The 24,808-nt window shown below is 36.6% G+C and overlaps 2 protein-coding genes across 4 annotated transcripts in view; one reads left to right on the forward strand and one right to left on the reverse strand.

The window, feature by feature from the left end:
• The window catches only part of LOC127651256 (TBC1 domain family member 14-like), a 36,670-nt gene extending 15,512 nt beyond the window's left edge, over positions 1–21,158 (forward strand). For 2 of the 3 annotated variants that reach the window (XM_052137007.1, XM_052137019.1), the window contains 11 exons: positions 4,884–4,999; positions 5,195–5,277; positions 5,487–5,604; positions 8,337–8,443; positions 9,417–9,503; positions 9,750–9,844; positions 9,956–10,027; positions 14,022–14,150; positions 14,289–14,398; positions 15,708–15,966; positions 16,599–19,827. In XM_052137007.1, the coding sequence (XP_051992967.1) occupies positions 4,884–4,999; positions 5,195–5,277; positions 5,487–5,604; positions 8,337–8,443; positions 9,417–9,503; positions 9,750–9,844; positions 9,956–10,027; positions 14,022–14,150; positions 14,289–14,398; positions 15,708–15,966; positions 16,599–16,655 (1,233 nt within the window). In that variant the 3' untranslated portion in view covers positions 16,656–19,827. Of the gene's footprint in view, positions 1–4,883; positions 5,000–5,194; positions 5,278–5,486; positions 5,605–8,336; positions 8,444–9,416; positions 9,504–9,749; positions 9,845–9,955; positions 10,028–14,021; positions 14,151–14,288; positions 14,399–15,707; positions 15,967–16,598; positions 19,828–20,523 lie in introns of those variants that run through there. The other variant, XR_007971559.1, reaches the window with a different exon arrangement.
• A 1,242-nt stretch (positions 21,159–22,400) lies between these two features.
• Positions 22,401–24,808, reverse strand: part of LOC127645364 (coiled-coil domain-containing protein 96-like) — a 4,566-nt gene continuing 2,158 nt past the window's right edge. Inside the window, exons 2-5 of the mRNA XM_052128963.1 lie at positions 24,480–24,726; positions 23,840–24,345; positions 23,465–23,497; positions 22,401–22,751 (exon numbers count right to left, since the gene is read on the reverse strand). Coding sequence (XP_051984923.1) covers positions 22,401–22,751; positions 23,465–23,497; positions 23,840–24,345; positions 24,480–24,726 — 1,137 coding nt within the window. The remainder of the gene's footprint in view (positions 22,752–23,464; positions 23,498–23,839; positions 24,346–24,479; positions 24,727–24,808) is intronic.

The raw sequence follows: 24,808 nt of genomic DNA on the forward strand, positions 1-24,808 counted from the left end.
GGTGCAACCAAAACAACCTAGATGGTTGTGGACTTCAGGAAGAACTCAGCCTCACCTGCACCTGCCCCCATCACCCTCTGCGACTCCACAATTGACACTGTGGAGTCTTTCCGCTTCCTGGGAACTATCATCTCCCAGGACCTCAAGTGGGAGCTGAACATTAGCGCTCTCATCAAGAAAGCACAACAGAGGAAGAAATTCAACCTGCCAAAGTCAATGATGGTGCACTTCTACACAGCCATCATCGAGTCCATCCTCACTTCCTCCATCACTATCTGGTACGCTGCTACTACTGCCAAGGACAAGGGAAGACTGCAGCGTGTCATCCGGTCTGCAGAGAAGGTGATTGGCTGCAATCTGCCGCCGCTCCAGGACCTGTACGTCTCCAGGACCCTGAAGCATGCTGGAAAGATTGTGGCTGATCTCTCCCACCCCGGCCACAATCTCTTTGAATCACTCCCCTCCGGCAGAAGGCTGAGGTCCATCAGGACAAAAACCTCACGTCACAAGAACAGTTTCTTCCCATCCACCACTTGCCTTATCAACAATGCTCGGTACCCACCCTGACACTCTCCACACTCCACCTCTGGCTCTACATTTCACTGCACTACTCTGCTCTCTTTTATTTTATACTTACTTTTAATTGATACTGCGGGGACATATTTATATTTATATTGCTTTATTTTTATTCTTGTTCATATATTTAGAAACTGTGTGAACGAACCTACAGCACCACAACAAATTCCTTGTATGCGTAAAAAAACGTACTTGGCAATAAAGCTTTTTCTGATTCTGATTCTGATTCTGAAATGAATGTCACAACCATAAGCCCCAGAAAAGTTGCCCATGCTGAAACATTTAGAGTAAAACCAGATTTAATTATCAGAGTTTGCATTAAACTAATTCTCTGTCACTTGCCTATTTTTTTTAAAACATTGACAGATAATTCCAAATGATGTCCATCATTTTGAAATATAACAAAGACTAAGTAACTTTACCATGCAAATGGATGTTTGATTGTGTTCTCATCTATTCGGGAGTGCCGTCGAAACCTTATGTTCTTATGCAGACATTAGTGAGAAAGTGATTTACGTTAAGTAAACGGACTGTTCTTCTGTTTTTGACTGTTGTTGGTGATATTATAGTGCTTTGTAATGGGAATAAGTAGCGAAGCAGAAGCCTGTTGCATCTGCATTGGAAGAACCTGCTAAGCATAACGGGTCATTTAGCTGCCTGTGAAAAGGTGGATAAATCGCACTGACAGAGGTTGGATACTGCAGGCACTAGGACCCGAGATCAGCCGCCAGACTTTCTTTCAGCAGTTCTGATGTAAAATTCACTCCATGAAGATTACAGTACCACAGACTCTACACATCGTATTACAGTGTTTTTGGACTGGTCTTAAAGAATTTGCTTTTAGTTACCGTGTGTAACACTTTCTCATATTCTTTTTATGTTTCATGAGAGAAACGCGACAAGTAAGCTACATCTGTTCATAACATCTGTAATTCTATGCTGTGCACAAACAAACAAACAGCTTTTATTCTGTAAGTAAAACAATACACCTGTTATATTCTATTCATTCATTAGCTGCAGTGGATATTTCTGATATTTGCCACCCTCTTTGCAATGTATTTATTATCTGGTTCACTGACTGAATGTTTTTACTACAAGTGTGATGATGAAGCATCACTTTATGGGCATGTGAGGAGTTGTGTTTGAAAGCGGACTAGAGTTTGTTAGAACAATAATTATGATGGACAAAATATTCAAACTGGTTGCTTACATACTTTCTCCCAAGGTCATTTTTCTCCATTAACCAACATCTTAGGGAGTTTTGTGTTCCTTGACACAGTCGCCTTCGGCATGCTCTCTGGGTTTCTAAATACAATTATTATTTAATTTCTATACACATTTTACAATCGTATTTAATCACACAGTGATCACTGCAAGACATTATAGATATTATAGTTTCATTTTGTATTTATTAATGCATGATTTTCATGGAATGTTTTTGTTTTTATTAATGCATGATTTTCATGGAATGTTTTATGTTTTAATACAAGTTAAACTATATAGAGAGCATTTGTGGCATCATTTTGATTACCACAGAAAAAACATTTGATAGTGTTCAGTAAGGCACATACTATAATGAAAGTAAACGGGTACAATAAACAAACCATTACTTACACTCTGGTTCAAAATTATAGGCACGATACTTAAACATAATATATATATATATATTTTTTTACATGACTCTAGTGTGATAAAATCGTGTAATTGCATCGTCTGTGTAAAGTTATCCATTATTGCAACTTTGGTGTCTTAACAACTGAACGCCAGTAAACTTTTTAGGCCTAAATCCCGGTATCTTTTATAAAGGATACCAAAAAGAGAGTTAACATGACTTTAAGTTTTCATCATTGTCTTCTGTTTTTAAACAGGCTGTCGTGTTATACTGTCCTTGATTGAATGTACGGAGAAGGCACAATAAAATAAGTGCTTCTATACAAACAGCTGTTTCTTGTTTGACATGCTAGATTTACAAAACTGCAGCCAAGAAATGCTTGCGTGGTCCCGTTATGGACTGTGGTCTATTCTGATGAGTGATTTTCAATCTAACCATAATGTTTAGTTCAGAAGCCCCTTTCATGTCTGTTTCACGAGTCCTGTTGAACTTGTGCCGGCCAGGAACCACTGTCATGTCCGTGAGTGATTTTGAATTCTCTGCTGTAATGCATTCTCATGCATGAGGCAGCACAGTGATTTGATAGAAGCATACCTTCTCATGAATAATATGAAGAAACGCTCAATCTAATGTAGACACCCACTTTCTAACCAATTGCATCTCAGACTTTACATACAACCCCAATTACGAAAAATTTGGGACAGTGTGAAAAATGCTAAAAAAACAAAAAGGAGTGATTTGGAAATTATATTCACCCTTTGGTAAATTGAAAACACTACACATAATGATGTTTTACCTTGTGAATTTCATCGTTACTTTTTTTATGTACAGTAATTTCAAATCAGATGATTGTAACATGTTCCAATAAAGTTGAGACTGGGGCAATTTAAGACTAATAACAGTGTGACAAGTTAAAATAACAAGGCAATGTGAAACAGGAGATGTTAAACAGGTGAGGCATTTGTGTCCTAGTAATGTATACTGTATAAGGAGCCTCCAAAAAAAGCTAATAATCCAGCACTTTGAGAACAATGTTCCCCAAAGACAATATTGAAAGGATTTTGGGCATTTCACCCTCTACAGTGCACAATATAGTTAAAAGATTGATGGAATCTGGTCAAATCTGGGTGTGTGTGAAGGTCAAGACAAAAATAATTTCTGAATGCATGTGATTTCTGATACCTCAGACATCACTGTCTTGAAAAACATCATTCATCTGTAATGATGTCATGATCATTGGTCTGGGATAACTTTAGTAAACATTTGTTAGTCAACTACATTCACTGCTGCATTCACAGCAAGTTAAGACTTTACTATGCAAAGCAGAAGCCCTACATCAACACTGTCCAGAAGTGCTGCTGACTTCTGGCTCGGTCTCATCTTATATGGAAAGTAGAACAGTGGAACCAGATTTTTTGGTATGATGAGTCCATATTTCAAATAGTTTGTTCTCTGAACCAAAGAGGAAAAGGACCTCCCAAGCTGTTATCAGCGTCAGGTCCAAAAGCCAGTGTCTGTATAGGCCAGGGGTGTTTCAGTGCCCATGGATTTGGTAACTCACACATCTTTGAGGGCACCATTAATGCAGATTTTTGAGCAGCATATACTGCCATCCAGCAACATCTTTTCCAGGGATGTCACGGCATTTTCAGAAGGACAACTTCAAACCATATACTGACCGAATAACCAGAGTGCGCATGTGCTAGATTGGCCTGCCTGCAGTCCTGACCATCTCCAATTGAGAATGTGTGGTGCAGTATGAAGCGCACAATATGGCAATGAAGACCCCGTACAATTGTGCAGCTGAAGACCTGGATGGATGGATGGATGAATGGGGGAAAATTCCACTTTTTAAACTTAGAAAAGTGTTATTAGGAGAAATGATGATGTTTCACAATGGTAAAAACTCAGACTGTCCCAACTTTTTTGGAGTGTGTTTCAATCATCTGATTTGAAATTACTGTACATAAAAAAAAAAATGGAATTCACAAGTTGAAACATCATATATTGTGTAGTTGTTGTGCTTTCAATATAGCAAAGTGTGAATATCATATACAAATAACTCCTTTTTGCTTTTTATTAGCATTTTTCATGCTGCCTCAACTTTTTTGGAATGGGGGTTGTATATACCACATATTTTGTTATGTTGCTTCAACTTTAGTTTTTAAACCGGAAGAATGACATGGCTCAAAATTTTTTAAATGAACCACTTTTAAATTTGTGGGGGAAACTAACTTAGTCTAATTGACATGAAAATAATGTCACCTTGCAAAATATCGTAATAGTCCAAAAAAATGTGACTTGGACTTAAGATTCCCCCAATTAGTCTTTACCATTTTTTTTGAAGAAGATTATTCTAGAATATATTGTGTGTTGTTTTTCTGTGGACAGTTTAGTGGTGTATAAATGTCAGATTCAGTTAAAGTGATCATTTTTGCTTATCCTAATTGAAATGTGTTAAAAGATGTCTTTGATTTCAGGTTTATTTTAAGATATGAGAAATATCATTATTTTCACTTCAGTAAGCAATTTATTGAACTATATATATATATATATATATATATATATATATATATATATATATATATATATATTATTATTATTATTATTATTATTATTTTTTTTTTTTTTTTTTTTCAATTTTCTTTTAGATGTTTAGAGATTTTTATGTCTTTTTTTTTTTTTTTTTTTTAAGGAATATGAAAGGAGTGGACACACAGGCAATCCCACATCTCCCAAGAAGAATGTAAGAAAGAACCTGGACTTTGAGCCACTTTCAACCACAGCACTTATACTGGAGAACCGCCCTGCGTGAGTGTTTTTGTGTGTGTGTGTGTGTGTGTGTGTGTGTGTGTGTGTGTGTGTGTGTGTGTTTATGTCTTTAACATTTGTCCCCTCCTTTGAAACTATTCCTGTATCATAAGTAGGGGAAAATACTAGTATGTGTTTTCAAATCATGAAATGCATATTATGAAATCCCTTCCATCTTTCATGGTATTTGTGCAGAAATCTTCCAGCAAAGCCAGAAGAAGAGGCTCAGAAACACAGAGAAGAATATGAGGAGATGGTGACTCAGGCCAAGAGGAGAGGTTATTTTCTTTTTGTTCTTGTATATATAAACATGACAGTTCAAATGTTGATATGTAAATTTTTGGTGCTATAGAGGGTGCTGTTGTAAAAGCTGTAATTTAATCCTGTTACAATGGATTTTAATTTCACGGTCTCTCTCTCATATACTCTCTCTCTTTCTCTCATATACACTCTCTCTCACTGTGTGTTTGATTCTCCTTATGTGCAGAGCTGAAAGAGGCCCAGAAACGGAAGAAGCTGCTGGAGGACAGGTGTAAATTAGAGGAAAGCATTGGCAATGCGGCTTTCACCTGGAGTCAAGAAATACTGCCCAACTGGCATAGCATGTGAGTCAGTACACAAAAAAATCATATAGACAATATTTATCACATGTATAGCTACAGAAACAAATATGGCACATCTTGGCATTTAAAATAATACAATAAAAGTCAACAAAGGTAGCCAAAAATGTTAGTACTTCATAATGTGCTCTAGCCAGAGTAATCTTCAGCACGAAACGTACTGAACGTTGAATGAATGGTGGGACACGTGGCCTAGTAATGAGTGCACATATTCTGCAGGCAACATTTCCCGGACCGTACCCAGTTCTTTTCCTTGCTTCGTGTTATGTCTCTTCAATCCTTATAAATAAAAATAGTGTAAGGCTGAAATAAAAAAAAGTACAAAACATTGTAAAATACAGTTCTACTCCGCAGTCATTGAGTCTGTCCTCTTGACTTCAATAACTGTCTGGTTTGGTTCAGCAACGAAATCGTACATCAGGAGACTACAAAGGTTTGGACTGCTGAGAAGATTATTGGTTGCCCCCCCCTGCCCTCCCTTCAACAACTGTACACTTCCGTAGTGAGGAAAAGGGCTGGAAAAATAACTTTGGACCCCACTCATCCTGCCCACTATCTTGTTGAACTGTTGCCTTCTGGCTGGCACTACAGAGCACTGAGCACCAGAAACATCAGGCAGAAGAACAGTTTTTTTCCCTCATGCTATCCATCTCATGAACAGTTAAAACTGCCCCATTGAGCAATAATTATGTGCAATACACAGCTTAGTCTATTTATATTTCTCCAATATACCCTACCTCGTCTGCCATACATTCCCTTGCATCTGTATGTAACAAATGTTTTATTTGTATATACATATGTACTACTACTTGTATAAGTAGTCAGACCCTTGACCAATTCTCTCATATTAACGATTTATAAATGGTACACTGAAATTTCATTCTAATTGATATATTTTATTTTAAAACACTGAAGCTAAAAATTAATTTATTGTAATGTGACATTTTGTTTTATGTTGGGAAATATTTTTTATGAAAAATAAGAAACTGAAATATCTTGCTTGCATAACTATTCAACCCCCACACAATAATATTGGGTCGAGCCACCTTTTGCTGCATTAACTGCTTTAAGTCTTTTGGGGTACATATGTACCAGCTTTGCACAAAGTGATTTTAGCCCATTCTTCTCTGCAGATTTGCTCCAGGTTGTTGAGGTTGGATGTGTGATGCTTGTGGACTGCAATTTTCAAATAGTGCCACAGATTCTCAATAGGATTGAGATCAGGACTTTGACTGGGCCACTGTAGGACATTTATTGTTTTGTTCTTGAGCCAATCCAATGTTGCCTTTGCCTTGTGCTTGGGATCATTGTCATGCTTAAAGGTGATTTTCCTCCCAAGCTTCCGTTTTTTTAGCAGACTGAAGCAGGTCCTCTTGCAATATTTCTCCATATTGTGCTCCATCCATTCTTCCTTCAATTCTTACAAGATGCCCAGTCCCTGCTGATGAGAAGCATCCCCACAGCATGATGCTGCCACCACCATACTTCACTTTAGGGATTGTGTGTCTTGAGGCATAGAAAGTGTTAGGTTTGTGCCACACATAGCGCTTTGAGTTTTGGCTAAAAAGCCCTGTCTTAGTCTCATCTGAACACAAAACCTTCTCCCACATCGCACCTGGGTCACTCACATGCTTTCTGGCAAACTTCAGGTGTGCTTTCAGATGGTACTTTTTGAGTAACGGCTCCTTTCTCTCCAACCCTCCTATACAGGCCAGCATTATGCAGTGCACCATTACTCCACTCCCAGCCACTGAACTCTGTAGCTTCTTCAAAGTGATTCTTGGCCTCTCTGTGGCTTCTCTCACAAGTCTACTTTTTGTTAGAGTGCTGAGTTTTGAGGGATGGCGTTTTCTTGGCAGTACCTGGGTGGTGTGGTGTGGTGTGGTGTAGCTTCCACTTCCTGATTATTGATCCAACTTTACTCACTGGGATATCCAAACATTTGGATATTATTTTGTACCCTTTCCCTAAGCTATGTATTTTTTTTAAACTTTATCTCTAACTTCTGTGGAATGCTCTTTGGTCTTCATTTTCCCTCAGATTCACAGCCTGAGAAGTGATCCTTCAACAATGGGTTTTTTTATCCAAAAAATGTGATTGCAACTTGAATGATTCACAGGTGGATGCCAATGGTAAAGTAATTGTGTCCTTGTTAGGGAAATAAACTTTCATCAGTGTAACCTGCAGCTTCCACAGCACTGGGATTGAATACTTAGCAAGATATTTCAGGATATATATATATATATATATATATATATATACCAACATAAAACCAATGACACCTAACAATAATTGATTTTGAGTTCCAGTGTTTTAAAATAAAATATCAAACAGAATGAAATTTCAATGCATCATTTATAACTCAGTAATATGAGATAATTGGTCAGGGGTCTGAATACATTTGCAAGGGTGTGTGTGTGTGTGTGTGTGTGTGTGTGTGTGTGTGTGTGTGTGTGTGTGTGTGTGTATTATTATTGTTGTTATTGTGTATTTCTATAAATACTTACATTTTCTGTTCTTGTTATTGTAAGAATATTTCTATACTTTTTATTTTTATTCTATTTTTTAATTATTATCTCTGTCTTGTTTTTGTGCACTGGAAGCTTCTGTCACCAAGACAAATTCCTTGTATGTTTAAGCATACTTTTCAATAAAGCTCATTCTGATTCTGAAATATTTGCACAGAAATAATTTTCTCATTATCTCCACCTTTCCAGGTGTTCAACTAAGCGGGTGAGGGATTTGTGGTGGCAGGGTCTACCGCCGAGTGTAAGGGGCAAAGTCTGGAGTGTAGCGATAGGAAATGAACTCAACATCACAGATGGTATGGATGTGTTTATGCTCAGTCACACAAACCTTGTGGTACTGTACAAGCAAATATAGGAAAACACTGACTCAAGGAATGTCAAAAATTTGTCCAAAAAGAGTTTGTGCAGTCACTTTGTACTTCATAAGAATTTTTATAGAAATTGCATTGTGATTGTATACATGATTGATTTGTTTTCTTGGTTTTACACAAACAGCATGTTTATATGGTTTAAATAGTTTTTAATTTATAAGGACTGTATCACCCAAATTATGTGTGCTTAATTAACAAAAACATATTGCACATATAATTTATACCCTTAAATTTGCAAAGCGAGCTCAGACCTGTCATGAGAAGCACCTTATGAAAACTACACTTTTATAGCATATCATGATTGCTGTATTGATGTCATATGGTAAGCAAGGCTACATCAATCATGCATTTGTGATTGTTCATATCGTAAACATGAGTGGGTAAGAAGTTTTGGAGTGAGTGCCTCATTTGCTATTCAGTGTTCTTCAACAGAGAGAAGTACAAACCTAGCAAGAATATTATGAGAATTTAGTTTTAAATGATCATACTATACCTGTATTTAACAAAAACAATGGGCATTATTCATGAAACATGAGCAACAAAGATTTTCATGAATTATTTCTTATACCATTTACATACATTGATGCATTGAATATTACTGTTTACATAAGAATAGATTTATGAACTATTTATTCAGAAATTCGTTCTGCTCTTGTTTCATGAATAAGGCCCAATGTATTAACTTTTTGTTTTTATGCCAAAATTATTGAAGATCAGAAACACATTTTTTCTTCAGGAGCAGATCTCCAGCAACAAATTTGTTTCAGGAACAACAAATTGTTGAAATTTTTTACATTACCTAGTGTATCACTAGGGGGCCTCTTTGCAAAGGAAATTATGATTTTCATGTACAATTATATTAATAAATATGTCCTTGTTATTTTTATATTTTAAACAGAGCTGTATAACATTTGTTTGGCAAGAGCGAAGGAGAAGTGGAATGCTTTTCTAGCTCCAACGGCTTCTACAGAAACAGAGTGTGAAGGTTATTGTCAAATATTTTTCTTGTATTTTAGGGGTAGGATTTTGTTCCTCATTTATTACATTTCCTAAAATGTTGTTTTGAGTTTTATTCCATGTGGTCCAAAATGCTTCTTTAAAAATGGTCTAACATTTGCATGGACACAGTGATAACTTGAAACATTCCACCAGTAAACCTACAGATGCCACATAACAAGTCTGCTCTGTGATTCACATGATTATTGCTTGCCACTCATTGGTGTGTTTCCAGATGCAGGCTTGTTCCATGCTGATCGAGAGGCCAGTCTAGAATTGATAAAGTTAGACATTTCCAGAACCTTTCCCAATCTCTGTATATTCCAGCAGGTAAGGGGGTGCAGTATATCTACTACATTGCATGTTAAATATTTTGTCACTTATTGACACTTTTCATCACATTTTATAATGCATAACTTTTTGTATGGGATTTAATTTCAGGGGGGTCCATACTATGATGTATTACACAGCATTCTGGGAGCCTACACCTGTTATCGTCCTGATGTGGGATATGTAAGAGACTTCTTGTTTACTGTATTGTATATTTATATATGCTCTGGACCACTGCACATAAGACCTCTATATATCCCTCTGCAACTGTCATAATCTCAATGTCCACACGCATTGACTCATATGAAGAGATGTTTTATTGAATTGCAGAAAGGAAATTGACAGAAAAGTTGTGCAGTACTGCTGGGTTGCTAGAGTAGAACAGAGTATGGTGAGCAGTATTGCTCCAATGATTACACAAAAAAGACTGACTTATTTTGTTGTAAATGTATTGCATACATGTGCTGCACAGCCCTCTTTACATCCTGCTCACAGACCGCTATTTGATTGTGTGGTCAAAGAGCTTTTGCAGCTAAACCTCCACAAAGTTACTAGATGTGAAAGGATTTTGCCACTTGCAGAACAGCTTATCCATTATTCTGTCAAAAGTGTCTGTTCTCACTTGATCATATACCTCCACAGGTGGAAAATAACAATTTAAAATGTAATATATTTTCATGAAAATGCTTTGGTAGAAGTTTGCTAATAGTTTAAACATGTAAGAATTAATATAATATAACTTACACTGTATATGTGTGTATATGTACTATATGGCAGATTTTCCTTACCACCTCATACCCCATTCAATGTCATTATCAGTATGTGTCTCTTGCATAAAAGCTATATTAATCTTTTTTTATTCTAATCAACTCTGATACCATTGCTAACTTACTCCTGTCCCTTCCCCATTTATATTTAAGGATCCAACCCTTAAAACCTCCATTAAAAAAACAGAGAAATAGAGAGGACAGAATAAAGCAAATGAAAACAGACACCCTATGTGATTTAACCATTACATTTGTGAAGTGCCTTCTCTTTTCTTAGTTTTGTAACAATCTTCTTCAGTCTGAACCTTTTTTGCCTACTTAATGCCTCCTAGCTAACTGTCTTCTGTAACATCAACACTGACACCATACATTTTTCTGTGTCTGGAAAAAAATATTTCAGTTCAACAGCTTTCCCAAAAGTTACATCTAAGAAATAATTTATATTTTGCAGTGTATATCCATCATCCATAATTTGTGACCCAAAATCAGAGATATCAGATAATGTATCATCATCTCTAATCTCTGTTCCAGCAACCATTTCTACACTTTCTTGACATTACAACATTTTCAACAAGAACCATTTCAACACTATTCCTTCTATCATCATCAATCATTACTCCATTGTCATTTGCTTCTGATTCATCTTTAGCTTCACTAGGTTTCAACGTTTGATCAGTATCTTTACTTTGATCATCAGTGACACTTCCAATCAATTCAACATTGTTTCTTTGCTCAGTGACCTGAGCTTGTGATTCATCTGAAATGGACTCATTTTTATCAGACTCCACTGTCACAGCAGCAGAACTAGGCCCAGCAACCTCCTCTCTAACCTGATCCTTATGTGGGCACGCCGTCCTCTTATGCCCTATGTCACCACATTCAAAGCATCTCATGCTGCCAGTATTCGCGTAAACCATATACGCTTTTCCCTCATGCTGTGCTCTAAACGATATATCCAGCTCTGTGACGTTCAAAAACATAAACACTTGCCTCCTGAATGACATGACATGTTTCAAAGCTTCACTTTTGCATCTTAATGGTATCATTTTTATCTCACTTGCCAACTTTCCATATCTGGCCAGGCCCCGTTCAATCTCATCATTATGAATGAAAGCGGGTACATTGGAAACAGTTATTCTCGTAGTTGGATTAACAAGTGGTGAAACGATAACAAAATCTCCACTTACTGTGATTCAAATCAAATGGTTAACCAGACTTTCCTCCTTGAGAAAAACCACCACTGCCTTGTTCATTCTAGATGCTGAGGCAATGTTGTTAAATCCAACTTGTTCTCCTACCGCCAGTAGCACATCTTCCACACTGGTACACACCTAATTCCGTGACTGAGCGATACAGGTGACGCTCCCCCCGCAGGGGGAGATGCCATTCTACCTTCACAGAGAATTACCAAAAAACTTACAAATCTGAAGGAATTTCCACTAACAAACAAAACAATTAATAGAAAATAGAAAATGAAAACTGAAATTTGAAAATTGAAAGCAGAAAAAAACAAACAAAAAAAACCACGTAAGCACCCTCACCTGCACCCAAAACCTCCCAGCATCCACCAAGAGAGCAAAGAGAGAGAGAGCAGAGAGAGAGATAGAAAGTGTGAGAGCATCCGGAAAATATTCATAGCACTTCACTTTTTCCACATTTTGTTATGTTACAGCTTTATTCCAAAATGGATGAAATTAATTATTTTCCTCAAAATTCTACAAACAATACCCCATAATGACAACACGAAAGAAGTTTTTTGAAATCTTTGCAAATTTATTAAAAATAAAAAAAAATAAAAAATCACATGTACATAAGTATTCACTGCCTTTGCCATGACACTCAAAATTGAGCTCAGGTGCATCCTGTTTCCACTGATCATCCTTGAGATGTTTCTACAACTTGATTGGAGTCCACCTGTGGTAAATTCAGTTGATTGGACATGATTTGGAAAGGCACACACCTGTCTATATAAGGTCCCACAGTTAAAAGTGCATGTCAGAGCACAAACCAAGCCATGAAGTCCAAGGAATTGTCTGTAGACATCCGAGACAGGATTTTATCAAGGCACAGATCTGGGGAAGGGTACAGAAAGATTTCTGCAGCATTGAAGGTCCCAATGAGCACAGTGGCCTCCATCATCCATAAATGGAAGATCTTTGGAACCACCAGGACTCTTCCTAGAGGTGGCCGCCCAGCCAAACTGAGTGATCAGGGGAGAAGGGCCTTAGTCAGGGAGGTGACCAAGAACCCGATGGTCACTCTGATTGAGCTCCAGTGTTTCTCTGTGGAGAGAGGAGAACCTTCCAGAAGAACAACCATCTCTGCAGCACTCCACCAATCAGGCCTGTATGGTAGAGTGGCCAGACGGAAGCCACTCCTCAGTAAAAGGCACATGACAGACCGCCTGGAGTTTGCCAAAAGGCACCTGAAGGACTCTCAGACCATGAGAAACTAAATTCTCTGGTCTGATGAAACAAATATTGAACTCTTTGGCCTGAATGGCAAGCGTCATGTCTGGAGGAAACCAGGCACCACTCATCACCTGGCCAATATCATCCCTACATTGAAACATGGTGGTTGCAGCATCATGCTGTGGGGATGTTTTACAGCAGCAGGAACTGGGAGACTAGTCAGGATCGAGGGAAAGATGAATGCAGCAATGTACAGAGACATCCTTGATGAAAATCTGCTCCAGAGCACTCTGGACCTCAGACTGGAGTGAAGGTTCAGAAACCGCCCAAAAATGGGTGTGCCAAGCTTGTAGCATCATACATAAAAAGACTTGTGGCTGTAATTGGTGCCAAAGGTGCTTCAACAAAGTATTGAGCAAAGGCTGTGAATACTTATGTACATGTGATTTAAAAAAAAAATATATATATATATATACATTTGCAAAGATTTCAAACAAACTACTTTCATGTTGTCATTATGGGGTATTGTTTGTAGAATTTTGAGTGAAAACAATTAATTTAATCAATTTTGGAATAAGGCTGTAACATAACAAAATGTGGAAAAAGTGAAGTGCTGTGAAAACTTTACGGATGGACTGTATGTGTATATATATATATATATATATATATATATATATATATATATATATATATATATATATATATATATTACTATAATATATAATAATTTAGTTTTAACAATGAAAAGCAAATGAGTTTGTCTGGGAAATTGCAGGTACTCCACATCTTTGCATGCATACTATCAGTTTGGGCTAACAGGAAGCTAACACTGATCTGATGTTTAGGGTTAGAGGATGTTGTTTTAGGGCTAAGAGGAGATGATGCTTTTGCGAATGGCATTGGTTAGGTTTGGCAGTCAGGTAGCTCAAGGTCCGCATTGTTGATAAATCCCAATTTGAATCTTCTTTTCTTTGCCCTTTATTTTTGTTTTTTATGCAGGTACAGGGAATGTCCTTTATTGCAGCTGTGTTGATCCTCAACATGGACACTGCTGATGCCTTTATTGCTTTTGCCAATTTGTTGAACAAGCCTTGTCAAATGGCTTTCTACAGAGTAGACCACAGTCTTGTGAGTTTTATTTTAACACATTTAACACACTCGCACAGTGTTATGTGAATGTTATCTCTTAAGCAGTGTTTTCAATAATATTATAATATTTGATAAAAACTCTTCATATACTCCTATACATTTGTCTCTCTTTTCTAGATGTTGACATACTTTGCAGCATTTGAAGTGTTCTTCGACGAAAACCTACCAAAGCTATTTGCACATTTTAAGAATAACAACATGTCGTCTGATATTTATTTAATTGACTGGTAAGTATTTTAGATAAGCCTGTTTCTTGTTAAGTTCAGTTAGAGGGATAGTTCAGCAATTTTTAAAAAATACAAATTCTGTCATTATATACTCCTCATGCCTCATGTCATCCCAGATGTGTATGACTTTCTTTCTTCTGCAGAACCCAAGCGAATATTTTTAGATGAAATTTGCAGCTCTGTAGCTCCCTACAATGCAAGTGAATGGTGACCAGACCTTAGAAGCTCCAAAAATCACAAAGGCAGCATAAAAGTAATCAATAAGACTCCAGTGGTTTAACCAATGTCATTTGAAGCAATTCAATTGGTTTCAGATGAGAACAGACTAAAATATAACTCCTTTTTCACCATAAATCTTGCCATTGCAGTCTCTAGGTATGATCATGATTTCAAGTTCTATTACTCTTCCTAGTGCTTGATGCATGCACAACCTGCTAGATGCCACTAGGAAGTCTAATAGAACTTGAAATCGTGATAGCCAAGGAGACTGCAGATGTCAAGATTTATAGTGAAAAAGGAGTTATATTTTGGTCTGTTCTCTTCAGAAACCAATTGAAAGACTTCAAATGACATTGATTAAACCACTGGATTCTTATGGATTACTTTTATGCTGCCTTTATGTGATTTTTTTTTTTTTTGGAGCTTCAAAGGTCTGGCCACCATTCAGATTTTATGGACCTACAGAGCTGAGATATTCATCCAAAAACTTTTGTGTTCCACAGAACAAAGTCATACACATCTGGGATGGCATGAAGGTGAGTAAATAATGAGAAAAGTTTCACTTTTTGGGTCAACTAACCCTTTAATAATGTATTTACTTGTACTGGAGTGGTGGTGGAGTAGTGGGCTAAAGCACATAACTGGTAATCAGAAGGTTGCTGGTTCGATCCCCACAACCACCACCATTGTGTCCTTGAGCAAGGCACTTAACTCCAGGTTGCTCCAGGGGGATTGTCCCTGTAATAAATGCACTCTAAGTCGCTTTGGATAAAAGCGTCTGCCAAATGCATAAATGTAAATTTTCACAGAAATAATTGATTCCTAATTTAGCATATTTTCCTTATTCATTTCCTCAACTTATTTCCTGTGCATTTCACATGCACATAATAGTTTGACTAATCTAATAAAAAAGAAACTCTAAATTAAAATAGCTATATGGCCCTTTTGTTAACAAAGATGGAAAATTTACATAATATCATTGGCTGAGCATACACTGAGCATTAGAGTACTTATGCTATATTTGTGTCTTGTGAGGTACATATTAATGTATCACGAGTTGGTATATCATATGTTTGCATTTGTGTGTTAGGATCTTTACTTTGTACAGTAAATCCCTCCCATTGGACATTGCATGTCGTGTGTGGGATGTATTCTGTCGAGATGGCGAGGAATTTCTGTTCCGCACAGCACTGGGTATTCTACGTCTTTACGAGGACATTCTCGCACACATGGACTTCATCCACATTGCTCAGTTCCTGACACGCCTGCCAGAGTGCATCTCTGCTGACGAGCTCTTCTCCAGTATAACAAACATCAACATGAACTGCAAGAACAAGAAATGGACACAAGTATGCCTCTTTTTCTAAACAACAAATCATCAGTGTTTTTAAATATACCAACTGCAATGTATACAGATATGTTACATTTTACTGGATGACTTGTGTATATATCAAGTTATACCTAACTAAAACACCTACAATTACTAGTATGCAAACTGACAGGCAATTGATTGTAGTTTTCCCACATCTCTGTCTAGCAGTCCACTACAGAAATGTCCCTTAGTCGAATATTTTGAATCTTTTTACTGGCTTTGAATTGCGTGTCTTAGAAAAAGTTTCAAAGAACCAATCCTTAAATTTAAAGACAGATCTTTTATGGGTGTTGTCATCAAGTACACCTGTGTGTCCAATTCCTGGCTCACCTCTAACCTTTTCTGAACCTTTATTTGCTCAAAACCTCAACCATTAGATAGGTCATATTCTTTAAAACATTATTTCTGTTACTGTAATTATTAGTTTGCTATCACATCCAAGGCTGTTTTGTCATTTTAATATGTAATGATATATATTTTTTTATTATTATATTTAAAAATATTTAATCATATTCAAGATAACCAATGATTTTGATTTTGAATGAAATTACTGAATATGTCACTTGTCTCTGAAGGGACATCTGAAGAGTATTTGTCTTGTATCTCCAGGTTCTTCAGACTTTGCTGAAAGGACAAGATCGGGGCAGTCCACAACTGAAATGCTAAGGTTGCAACCTCGCATTTCAGTTTAAATACAGAGACAAAGAGACAGCCTCATGTTCATGGATACTCCGGCATACCTCTGGTAACACATCAAAGAATATCAAGAATTTGGCAGATTTGAAATAACAAAAATTCCAGTAGCCCCCTGAATGTGTCCTGTTCCATGCAAAATGTTGCTTGGGAAGACAAGTTGAGCACACAGGAACTGTGTCGTACCTGAAACGACACGTCACGTGAATGTACACTCCATCAGTAAATCAGCACTGCTCCGGAATGGCACATGTGTTCTGTTGAATGTGAGTTTGTAATGCTCAACTCTGTTTTCTGTCTTCTATTCACACTCACCATTTATCTTTCCTTTATCCTTTTCTTTGCTTCAGCTTAAAGAGATAGTTCACCCAAAAATGAAAATTATCTCATCATTTACTAACCCTCATGCTATCCAAGATGTGTATGACTTTCTTTCATCTGCAGAAAATAAAAAAGATTTTTAGAAGAATATGTCAGCTCTCTAGGTCGTCATAATGCAAGCGAATGGTGACCAAAAAGCACATCAAGGCAGCATAAAAGTAATCAATAGACTCCAGTGGTTATATCCAGAAGTGATATGATAGGTGTGGGTGAGAAACAGATCAATATGTAAGTCCTTTTTCACTATAAATTCTCCCTACCCAGTAGGTGGAGAAGCACACAAAGAATGTGAATCACAAAAAAACTAAAATAATTTTAAAGCAAAAGTGGAGTGGAGATTGAAAAAGGACTTAAATGGTGATCAGTTTCTCACCCACACCTATCATATCACTTGTGAAGATATGCATTTAACCACTGGAGTCACATGGATTACAGTTATGCTGTCTTTATGTGCTTTTTGGACCTTCAGAGTTCTGGTCACCATTCACTGATCTACAGAGCTTAAATATTCTGTTTGTGTTCTGTATCCGGTATGGCATGAGGGTGCGTAACTGATGAGAGAATTTTCATTTTTGGGTGAACCATCCCTTTAAGCTTGCCGTTTAAATGTAAAGTAAAAGAAAATGGAAATGTTTTGTTTTATATGATTTCTTATCTGTGGTGTATATTGTTTTAATACTTGTGAAAATATTAATTGACTTGAAATTAGATTCTTGGTCCTTTTTCTTGACCTCTGGCTGTCCTTTAAAGCTTTAATTCTTCCCTTGTAGTATGTTGAAATTTGGGAGGTTTATTTTGTGGAACTGGAATTTAACAAATCATTAGAAAGGATGCAATGTCAGGAAATCTCTTGCTTTTTGCACACTTATTGTATGTAAGTCTCTTTGAAGCTCAGATTGATTCTACATGTATCTAATCTGTCCTTTCTCACAAGTGTCTTTATTCAGACATTTGAGCGGATGCTGAAATATACGGATGTGCTTGTAGTGTTACTGTACTTTCTCACTCCCTCCCCCATTTCTGTTATTGAAATTAATTGTGCCACTTTATAACCAAATGTGCTGAAATACAAGCATAAGGAAGCATATTAATAAAGTTTATAGGAAGACTAGAATGTGGCTTTAACATTGTGGTACAAACTGGTTCAGTTCACTTCTCAGTGGCTGAAGTGTTAAAAAGAGAGAAGGGGACACATAAGCTAGGAGTTCCGTTTAGAGATGATTTGGCTCATCTTGTCTTTATTTATGCTTGACATCTCATTTTGCAATTAATAGCAGAGAAACTAGCCTCTCTGAGTTTTGCAGTAATCTTTTGACATTAAACGCTGAATCAGGTTGAGAAAAAAAAAATATTATTCAAAATGTATTAATTTGCACAAATACCATGTACCTTCATTAGATGTTGCTAGGTTTATTTTGTAGGATTTGTTTTCTGTTTTGTTGTGTTTTTGTGTAAATAATACACTTATTTATGAGACTGCACTATAACGGCAATAACTCATCTTTTAAGTTCAAAGAAGTGAATGTATAAATTTGATGTCGAAATTATATTAATGTTGTGTTTTTTTTTTGTAGTATCACATTGTACCTCCAAATACTTATTTATTATATTCATTGGAATATTCATTGCAAGTTATAGATTATAATTTCTTTGAGGAACAAAGACCTATTAATTCGATCCCCTCAAGAGTGTGTAAAATCAAATAATCGGATTGAAAGCACTAACTTGCATACCCTGTAGTGAGTTTATGTTGTGTTAAGGTGTTATCAAAGTAATGTGGTGAGATTTCACCGCTTTGTGATCACTGTGATGGAAGGAAAACCACCCACCACAGTTATTTGTGGTGGAAACCACACTACTGCAATAAGCTACTTTGCACATTTTTCACCTTTTTTGTAGATTTTCATGCTCAATTTTCTGTTCTGTCTGCTGGTTCATGATTTGTTTCTTCTTCAGTAGCACATAGGAACTCATTATCTTTTGTTAATGTTGGATATTGGCATTATCATCCATTTGATTATTCAGTGCCCTCAGTTTTAATGTGTCTGCTCACTTTGAAATGTCTGCCAGTTTTATTTTCCCTGTGTCCAGCAAACCTTCGATGCAAGCATTTTCAAGTTTAATTCTTCTTGTTGGGTCTAGATGTTGTTATATTGATATGCACCATTACCAACAAATAATCAAAATGCATAGGTTTTGCAAGAAGTGTGTCATATGTCCAGGGTTGCAGCTAATCAAAGTAGATGTCAGTTTCAAAAAAACAAAAAAAAGTAATGAAGACAATCTTGAGTGTAATTGCAGAGTTTGTGTACAAACGCTTCCAATTTATGTCATGAGTACTGAAGTGTGCACATCATAAACCTCTATTTATATTGTTCTATAGGGCATCCAGGGACATGACAGGGGATCTTATAACAATGCAGACTAGTAAATGCTGGCAATGAAGTACACTAGTGTATTATTGTTAGTGTTTTCCCAAACAATGTCTTTGTGGAAACTGAAGGAACCAAGTGAGAATTATTGAGCATGTGTTGATGCAGCTTACTCAGTGAGTTAAATACTGTAATAAAACATTGCTTTTGAAGAATCTAAAGGGTGATAGGTTTTCAAACAAATCCAAACATCTCAGTTATATTCCTCTGACCATCTTCATTTACTTATTTGTTTGTCCTTTTTGTCAAATAATGCTGCCTTTGTTTGCTTTGGTTGTGTCAATATGGAATTGGATGGCATAGAAATAAATGACAATAAAGTTGTATATATTCATGGTACATTATCTTTTCTCTTCATTAGTCTTCACATTGAGATTGGCTTTGTATGGTAAGACTAGCTGTTGAGTCATGCAGATATGTTCTTTTCATTTACTGCTTTTCTACCTGAAAGAACCAGTTTTTTTAGTTTCGGTCGCAGTGGAACATTTTCTCACCTATTACCAGTCCCCTTCCAAAACCACACTCACCCCTCCCCCACTATCTTTAAAGCCTGTGGTAATGTTTGTTGGACATTATACTTTATCTCGAGAAGCTAAATCTGCAGCTATGCACAATTTGTATATTTTCTCTCCTATTGGATTTCTGGTGGTCACATGCCTCCAGTCTGGTGTAATGGGCAAAAGTAAGTCATCCAAAAACTCAACATTGATATTTATTTATTCAGTTGTATCAAAGAACATATTGACAGCTTTTTATTTAACTGTTTTGCCTGGTATGTTATGAAGCAGTGTTCAGAATCTAATGAAGGGCAATTAATGTTGGCAATCTGGACATCTGTTACCTACATTTAACTTAAGTTTTTCAATGTTACCATAATGTTGATGATATTGATAAAATTATTGGATCAATGTAGTATTTAATAATATATATATATATATATATATATATATATATATATATATATATATATATATATATATATATATATATATATATATAATTAATTTATTTATTTCTACAAAACACAGATGCCAGTACACCAGAGGAATGCTGTTTTAAATTCTATGAGAGATGAATCTGCACCAGTAAAGTTGAATCCTACATGGAGACAAGCGAATGTCCCAAAGCTGGAGTCATGCAAGATTTGTCACTTCCACTAACCATTGTTATTCTATTGAGGGGTGCATGCACACAAAGAAAATTGATGACTGTGATTTTGAGGGATGCAGCTGGGACAACAGCGCTAACATGCTCAAAGGAGTGATTTCACTTGTTTCTTAACTGTTCATTTAGCTCAGTAGCCTATTATGATCTATTATTCTTTGCTCCTATATCTCCTCATTACAAAATTATATAACTTTTTTATTGTAATTTAATACATCATGACAAATAACTGCATATGGTTCCCTTTTGAATTTGATATGCCATAACGTTCTGCTTTAAATACCAAAATAGTACACCTACTGCAAAATAATACATATAAATAAACATACTTCAATGGTTCAGTATGTCAATGTTGCGTATCACCCTGATCTTACTGGCATTATTGTTGGAAGATCGTACATTTTGTTTTTCAAATAAAATTAATCTATATTTGGAAAGAGTTTTAAATAAACTGCCTTAAAAATTTAATTTTGTTGTACTTTGTATAAAAACAACAATGTCTTGTATAATGCACTGAATTGTAATAAAGCATAAGAGAACTAACAATGTTCATATTTCACATGCAAGGTCATTCTGAAAACTATCCGATACATACACTTGAGTCACCAATCATACTGAGGTCCAGATGAGAGTGTTTTTAGTAGTTGGGTGTATTGCTACAGACATCAAATGTATGTCTGCTGTCTTGTTTTCAATGTACAGCACTTCTAATGCTACTGCCTCTTTATGTTGAATTCCTAACGTGTAAGTCATTTGCATAGCAGGGCCTAATAAAGACAAGATGATCACAACAATAAGGGCGGCCCAGTCCACCATCTACTCTGCTAACATGAGATTTAAAAGCATTGTAAAATAAACCTGTTAAAGACTGATAAACACAGAACAGAAAAGGTGAGGAACAAATGTTAAGAACGTTCACTGCTTCAGAGAATGCAACTCTTATACAGCATTGGAATGTACTGTAAATGTAAATTTTGTTGTCAATTATTGACAAGTGAGATTAAATATTCTGTGTAGTAGCCTATGTACATAAACAGGTTGAGAGATCATGTGATCATGAGTCATCAATGTGATCGTAGATGATTGCTGGTTTTAAGACTGTCCATATTCTGTTAGTGCCAGGGGGAAATATAATACTATAAACACAACTTCTCTGTGTTCATAAAGACCCAATGGAAATGAATGTTCTCTTCTTTGCATTAAAGAATATTCAACAGCGTCCTGAAGCCCTTAATGGGGGTAAACCAGCAACTTTACTAATAACCCAGTCCACCCAGGCACCACCATATATGACTTTTATTGAAATTAGAAAGTTTTAGGGTAATGCAAGTGAACTATACAATGAATGAATGCCATGCCACCAGGCAAACATTTCAATAGGAAGTTGGAATTATGCTTCTAAAAGCTGAAACCCTTACTGATTCTTCATATGTTGAGCACTTGCCTAAGCACAAATAATCTGAAAAGTCATGATTGCCACAAATTCAGGTTGGTACAATTGGATTTTTCTTATAGAATGCATTGGAACAAGGCAGAATTGATTGTCCAGTCTACTAGACTGAATAAATAGTCTTGAGAAGAGTGAAAATACTTTTTCTCAAGTTCTGACTAATAATTTAAAATATTATTCAGTATTTCTTTGTTTATTTTATATGCACAAAATACTTACTAGACAACATCTAACTTCTGTATACATTTTAATGAATTGCATACAATGGTATGCTTTGTTGAGATAAACTTTTCAATACATTAAGTGCATGCATTGTATTTTTGTGCACATCTGTGTTGTCATTTGCACCCCGCTTTGCTTCTGCTTCACACCAGCACACTTCAGTAAGAGCTCAGCATGGCCTCTTAAAATCTCTAGTCTTTGCTGCAGGAATTCAGAGGTGTCCACCTTCTCCTCAAAGTCTTGAAGCAGCCTGGTGTTCCCCAGCAGGCCACAACGCTGTTGTAGCATAAGATTATCTGTACGCAAACTGTCACGAGCCTGACGGGTGTGTGTCAGCATGTCATGTTTATGAGCCACGAATGTTTCCGCTTCTGCCAGCTGAGTGTGTTTAGCCTCATTCTCCATCTGAACAAAATGCAGCTTCTCCTTCACAAGGGTAACCCTGATGGTGAAGGAAACCATTTTTGTATTTGTGAAACAGTCTTGTTCTCTACAATACAACAGGGCTAAGCCAAACTACAGTATCATCTTATTGCTAGTGGTAACATTACATGTTGAGACAAACATTATATGGTCTATATTATGAATATTTCAATGAAAAATTATAACATTTAAATGCTTAAAAAATAAATAAATGCTTTTTTTGACATTTACATATACCTGGTATTGGCAAAAACTAATTCACTTCTCAATATGAGAAGAAGAGTACTGACGCATGATGCATTGGCCAAACATCGGCCGATCCAAGCAATTACCTGAACTATCGGACATTGGCCGATAAGCTTTGCACTGCTAGAATTTCACGAGATGGAACTACAGTTAAAACATTTACTGCAACTAATCTGATTACACGCCTTAAAGGCATAGTTCACCCAAAGATTAAAAAATCTCATTATTTACTCACCCTCCTGCCATCACAGATGTGTATGACTTTCTTTCTTCTGCAGAACAGTAATGACGCAGAACAGTAGTGAATGGTGATCAGACCTTTGAAGCTCCAAAAATCACATACAGGCAGCACAAAAGTAATCCACAAGACTCCAGTGATTAAAAAATATCTCCAGAAGCGATATAACAGGTGTGAGTGAGAAGGAGATACATTTTAAGTCATTTTTTTCCCTCTAAATCTTCACTTTCATTTTCAAATGTGAAAGTGAATCTAAACACTTTCAGATGTAATGTGAGTGCTCATGATTTCAAACTTGTTATAACTAATATTACTATTAATTTCTTTAGAAGACATTTTATGAGGCAAAAACAATTGAGTGCACATTTAAATTTATTTTAAAGTTGTGAAAGAAATTTGAAGTGATTTAAAACAAGGTGGCATAAAAACAGAGCTAGTAAACAATCGGTTTCAGCAGTTTAAATAATCACATATAATGGCACACAAATTTTCTATTTGTGCATTCCTAATAAAAAACAACTTTATTTTTGGAGAAGTTTTCAGTAAACTGAAAACTTTCCAAGTCAAACCAAGTGAAAATTAAAAAGTGGTTTACCAGCACAGAGGTGGTGACCTTTTTTAACCTAAGAAGCTCCTCCCTGTGCTCCTTATATTTGGCTTTAAATGTCTGGTTCTCTGTCTTGAGCTGCTCAAAATCCACCAGGAGCAACCCATCAGCTAACTCCTGTTTGGAATGAAGTGCAGCCTCATACGTGCATATTTTGTTCTTCAGCTGGATGTTGTTCAGACGCACACATACCAGCTCATCCTTCTGCTTCTGTTCCTCTGTCTGTAGCTGCTCCAACTGGGCTAGTGCTGCCCGCTTGCCCACTTTACCAGTCAGTGCTGTCAAGGCAGCCTCATGTTTCAGTGCTGCAAATGGTTGCAACTCTTGTTTCACCTGGTTCAGTTTCTCTTGGCTTTGCTGGCAAAGCTCCTCAGTCTGATGTTGGTAAAGTTCTGACCCACGGCGATGCTGCAATTGCAGGTCTTCCATGAGATCCATGTACTTTTGGTACTGTTCCTGGTCTGAGGTATCTTTTGCCATTTTTGAATGTTCACTACCTCAAATCAAATCACTTTATTGTCACACTACCATGTACACAAGTGCAACAGTAGGTGAAATTCTTGTGTGCAGTTCCGAGCAACATAGCAGTCATGACAGTGTCATGTCCGAGCAACATAGCAGTCATGACATTCTGTCTTCTTCCTCAGGTTTTCTGCTATTTTGTTCTGCAGCTGACTATTCAGCTTGATGATATTATCACGCTCTGCCTGTAGTTCATGTAGCACTAGCAGGTCCATATGTTCTTTATAGTTAATATTGAAGTCAACCTCCTCCTTGAGACACAAATGATCCACCAGGTGTGATGGACATTTCCCTGGCATGCATGGGCCAGCAGCTGGAGATCGGTTTTCCTCCTCCTCCTCAGAAGCTGTGAGGATGCCCTGAACTGACACAAGATCTTCAATGAGATTGAGTGTTATTTCAGGACCCTCAGTGTCTTCAGTGGTCTCAGTTATGAAGGGT

The sequence above is a fragment of the Xyrauchen texanus genome, chromosome 1 (genome assembly GCF_025860055.1).
Source record: "Xyrauchen texanus isolate HMW12.3.18 chromosome 1, RBS_HiC_50CHRs, whole genome shotgun sequence".
Lineage (NCBI taxonomy): Eukaryota > Metazoa > Chordata > Actinopteri > Cypriniformes > Catostomidae > Xyrauchen > Xyrauchen texanus.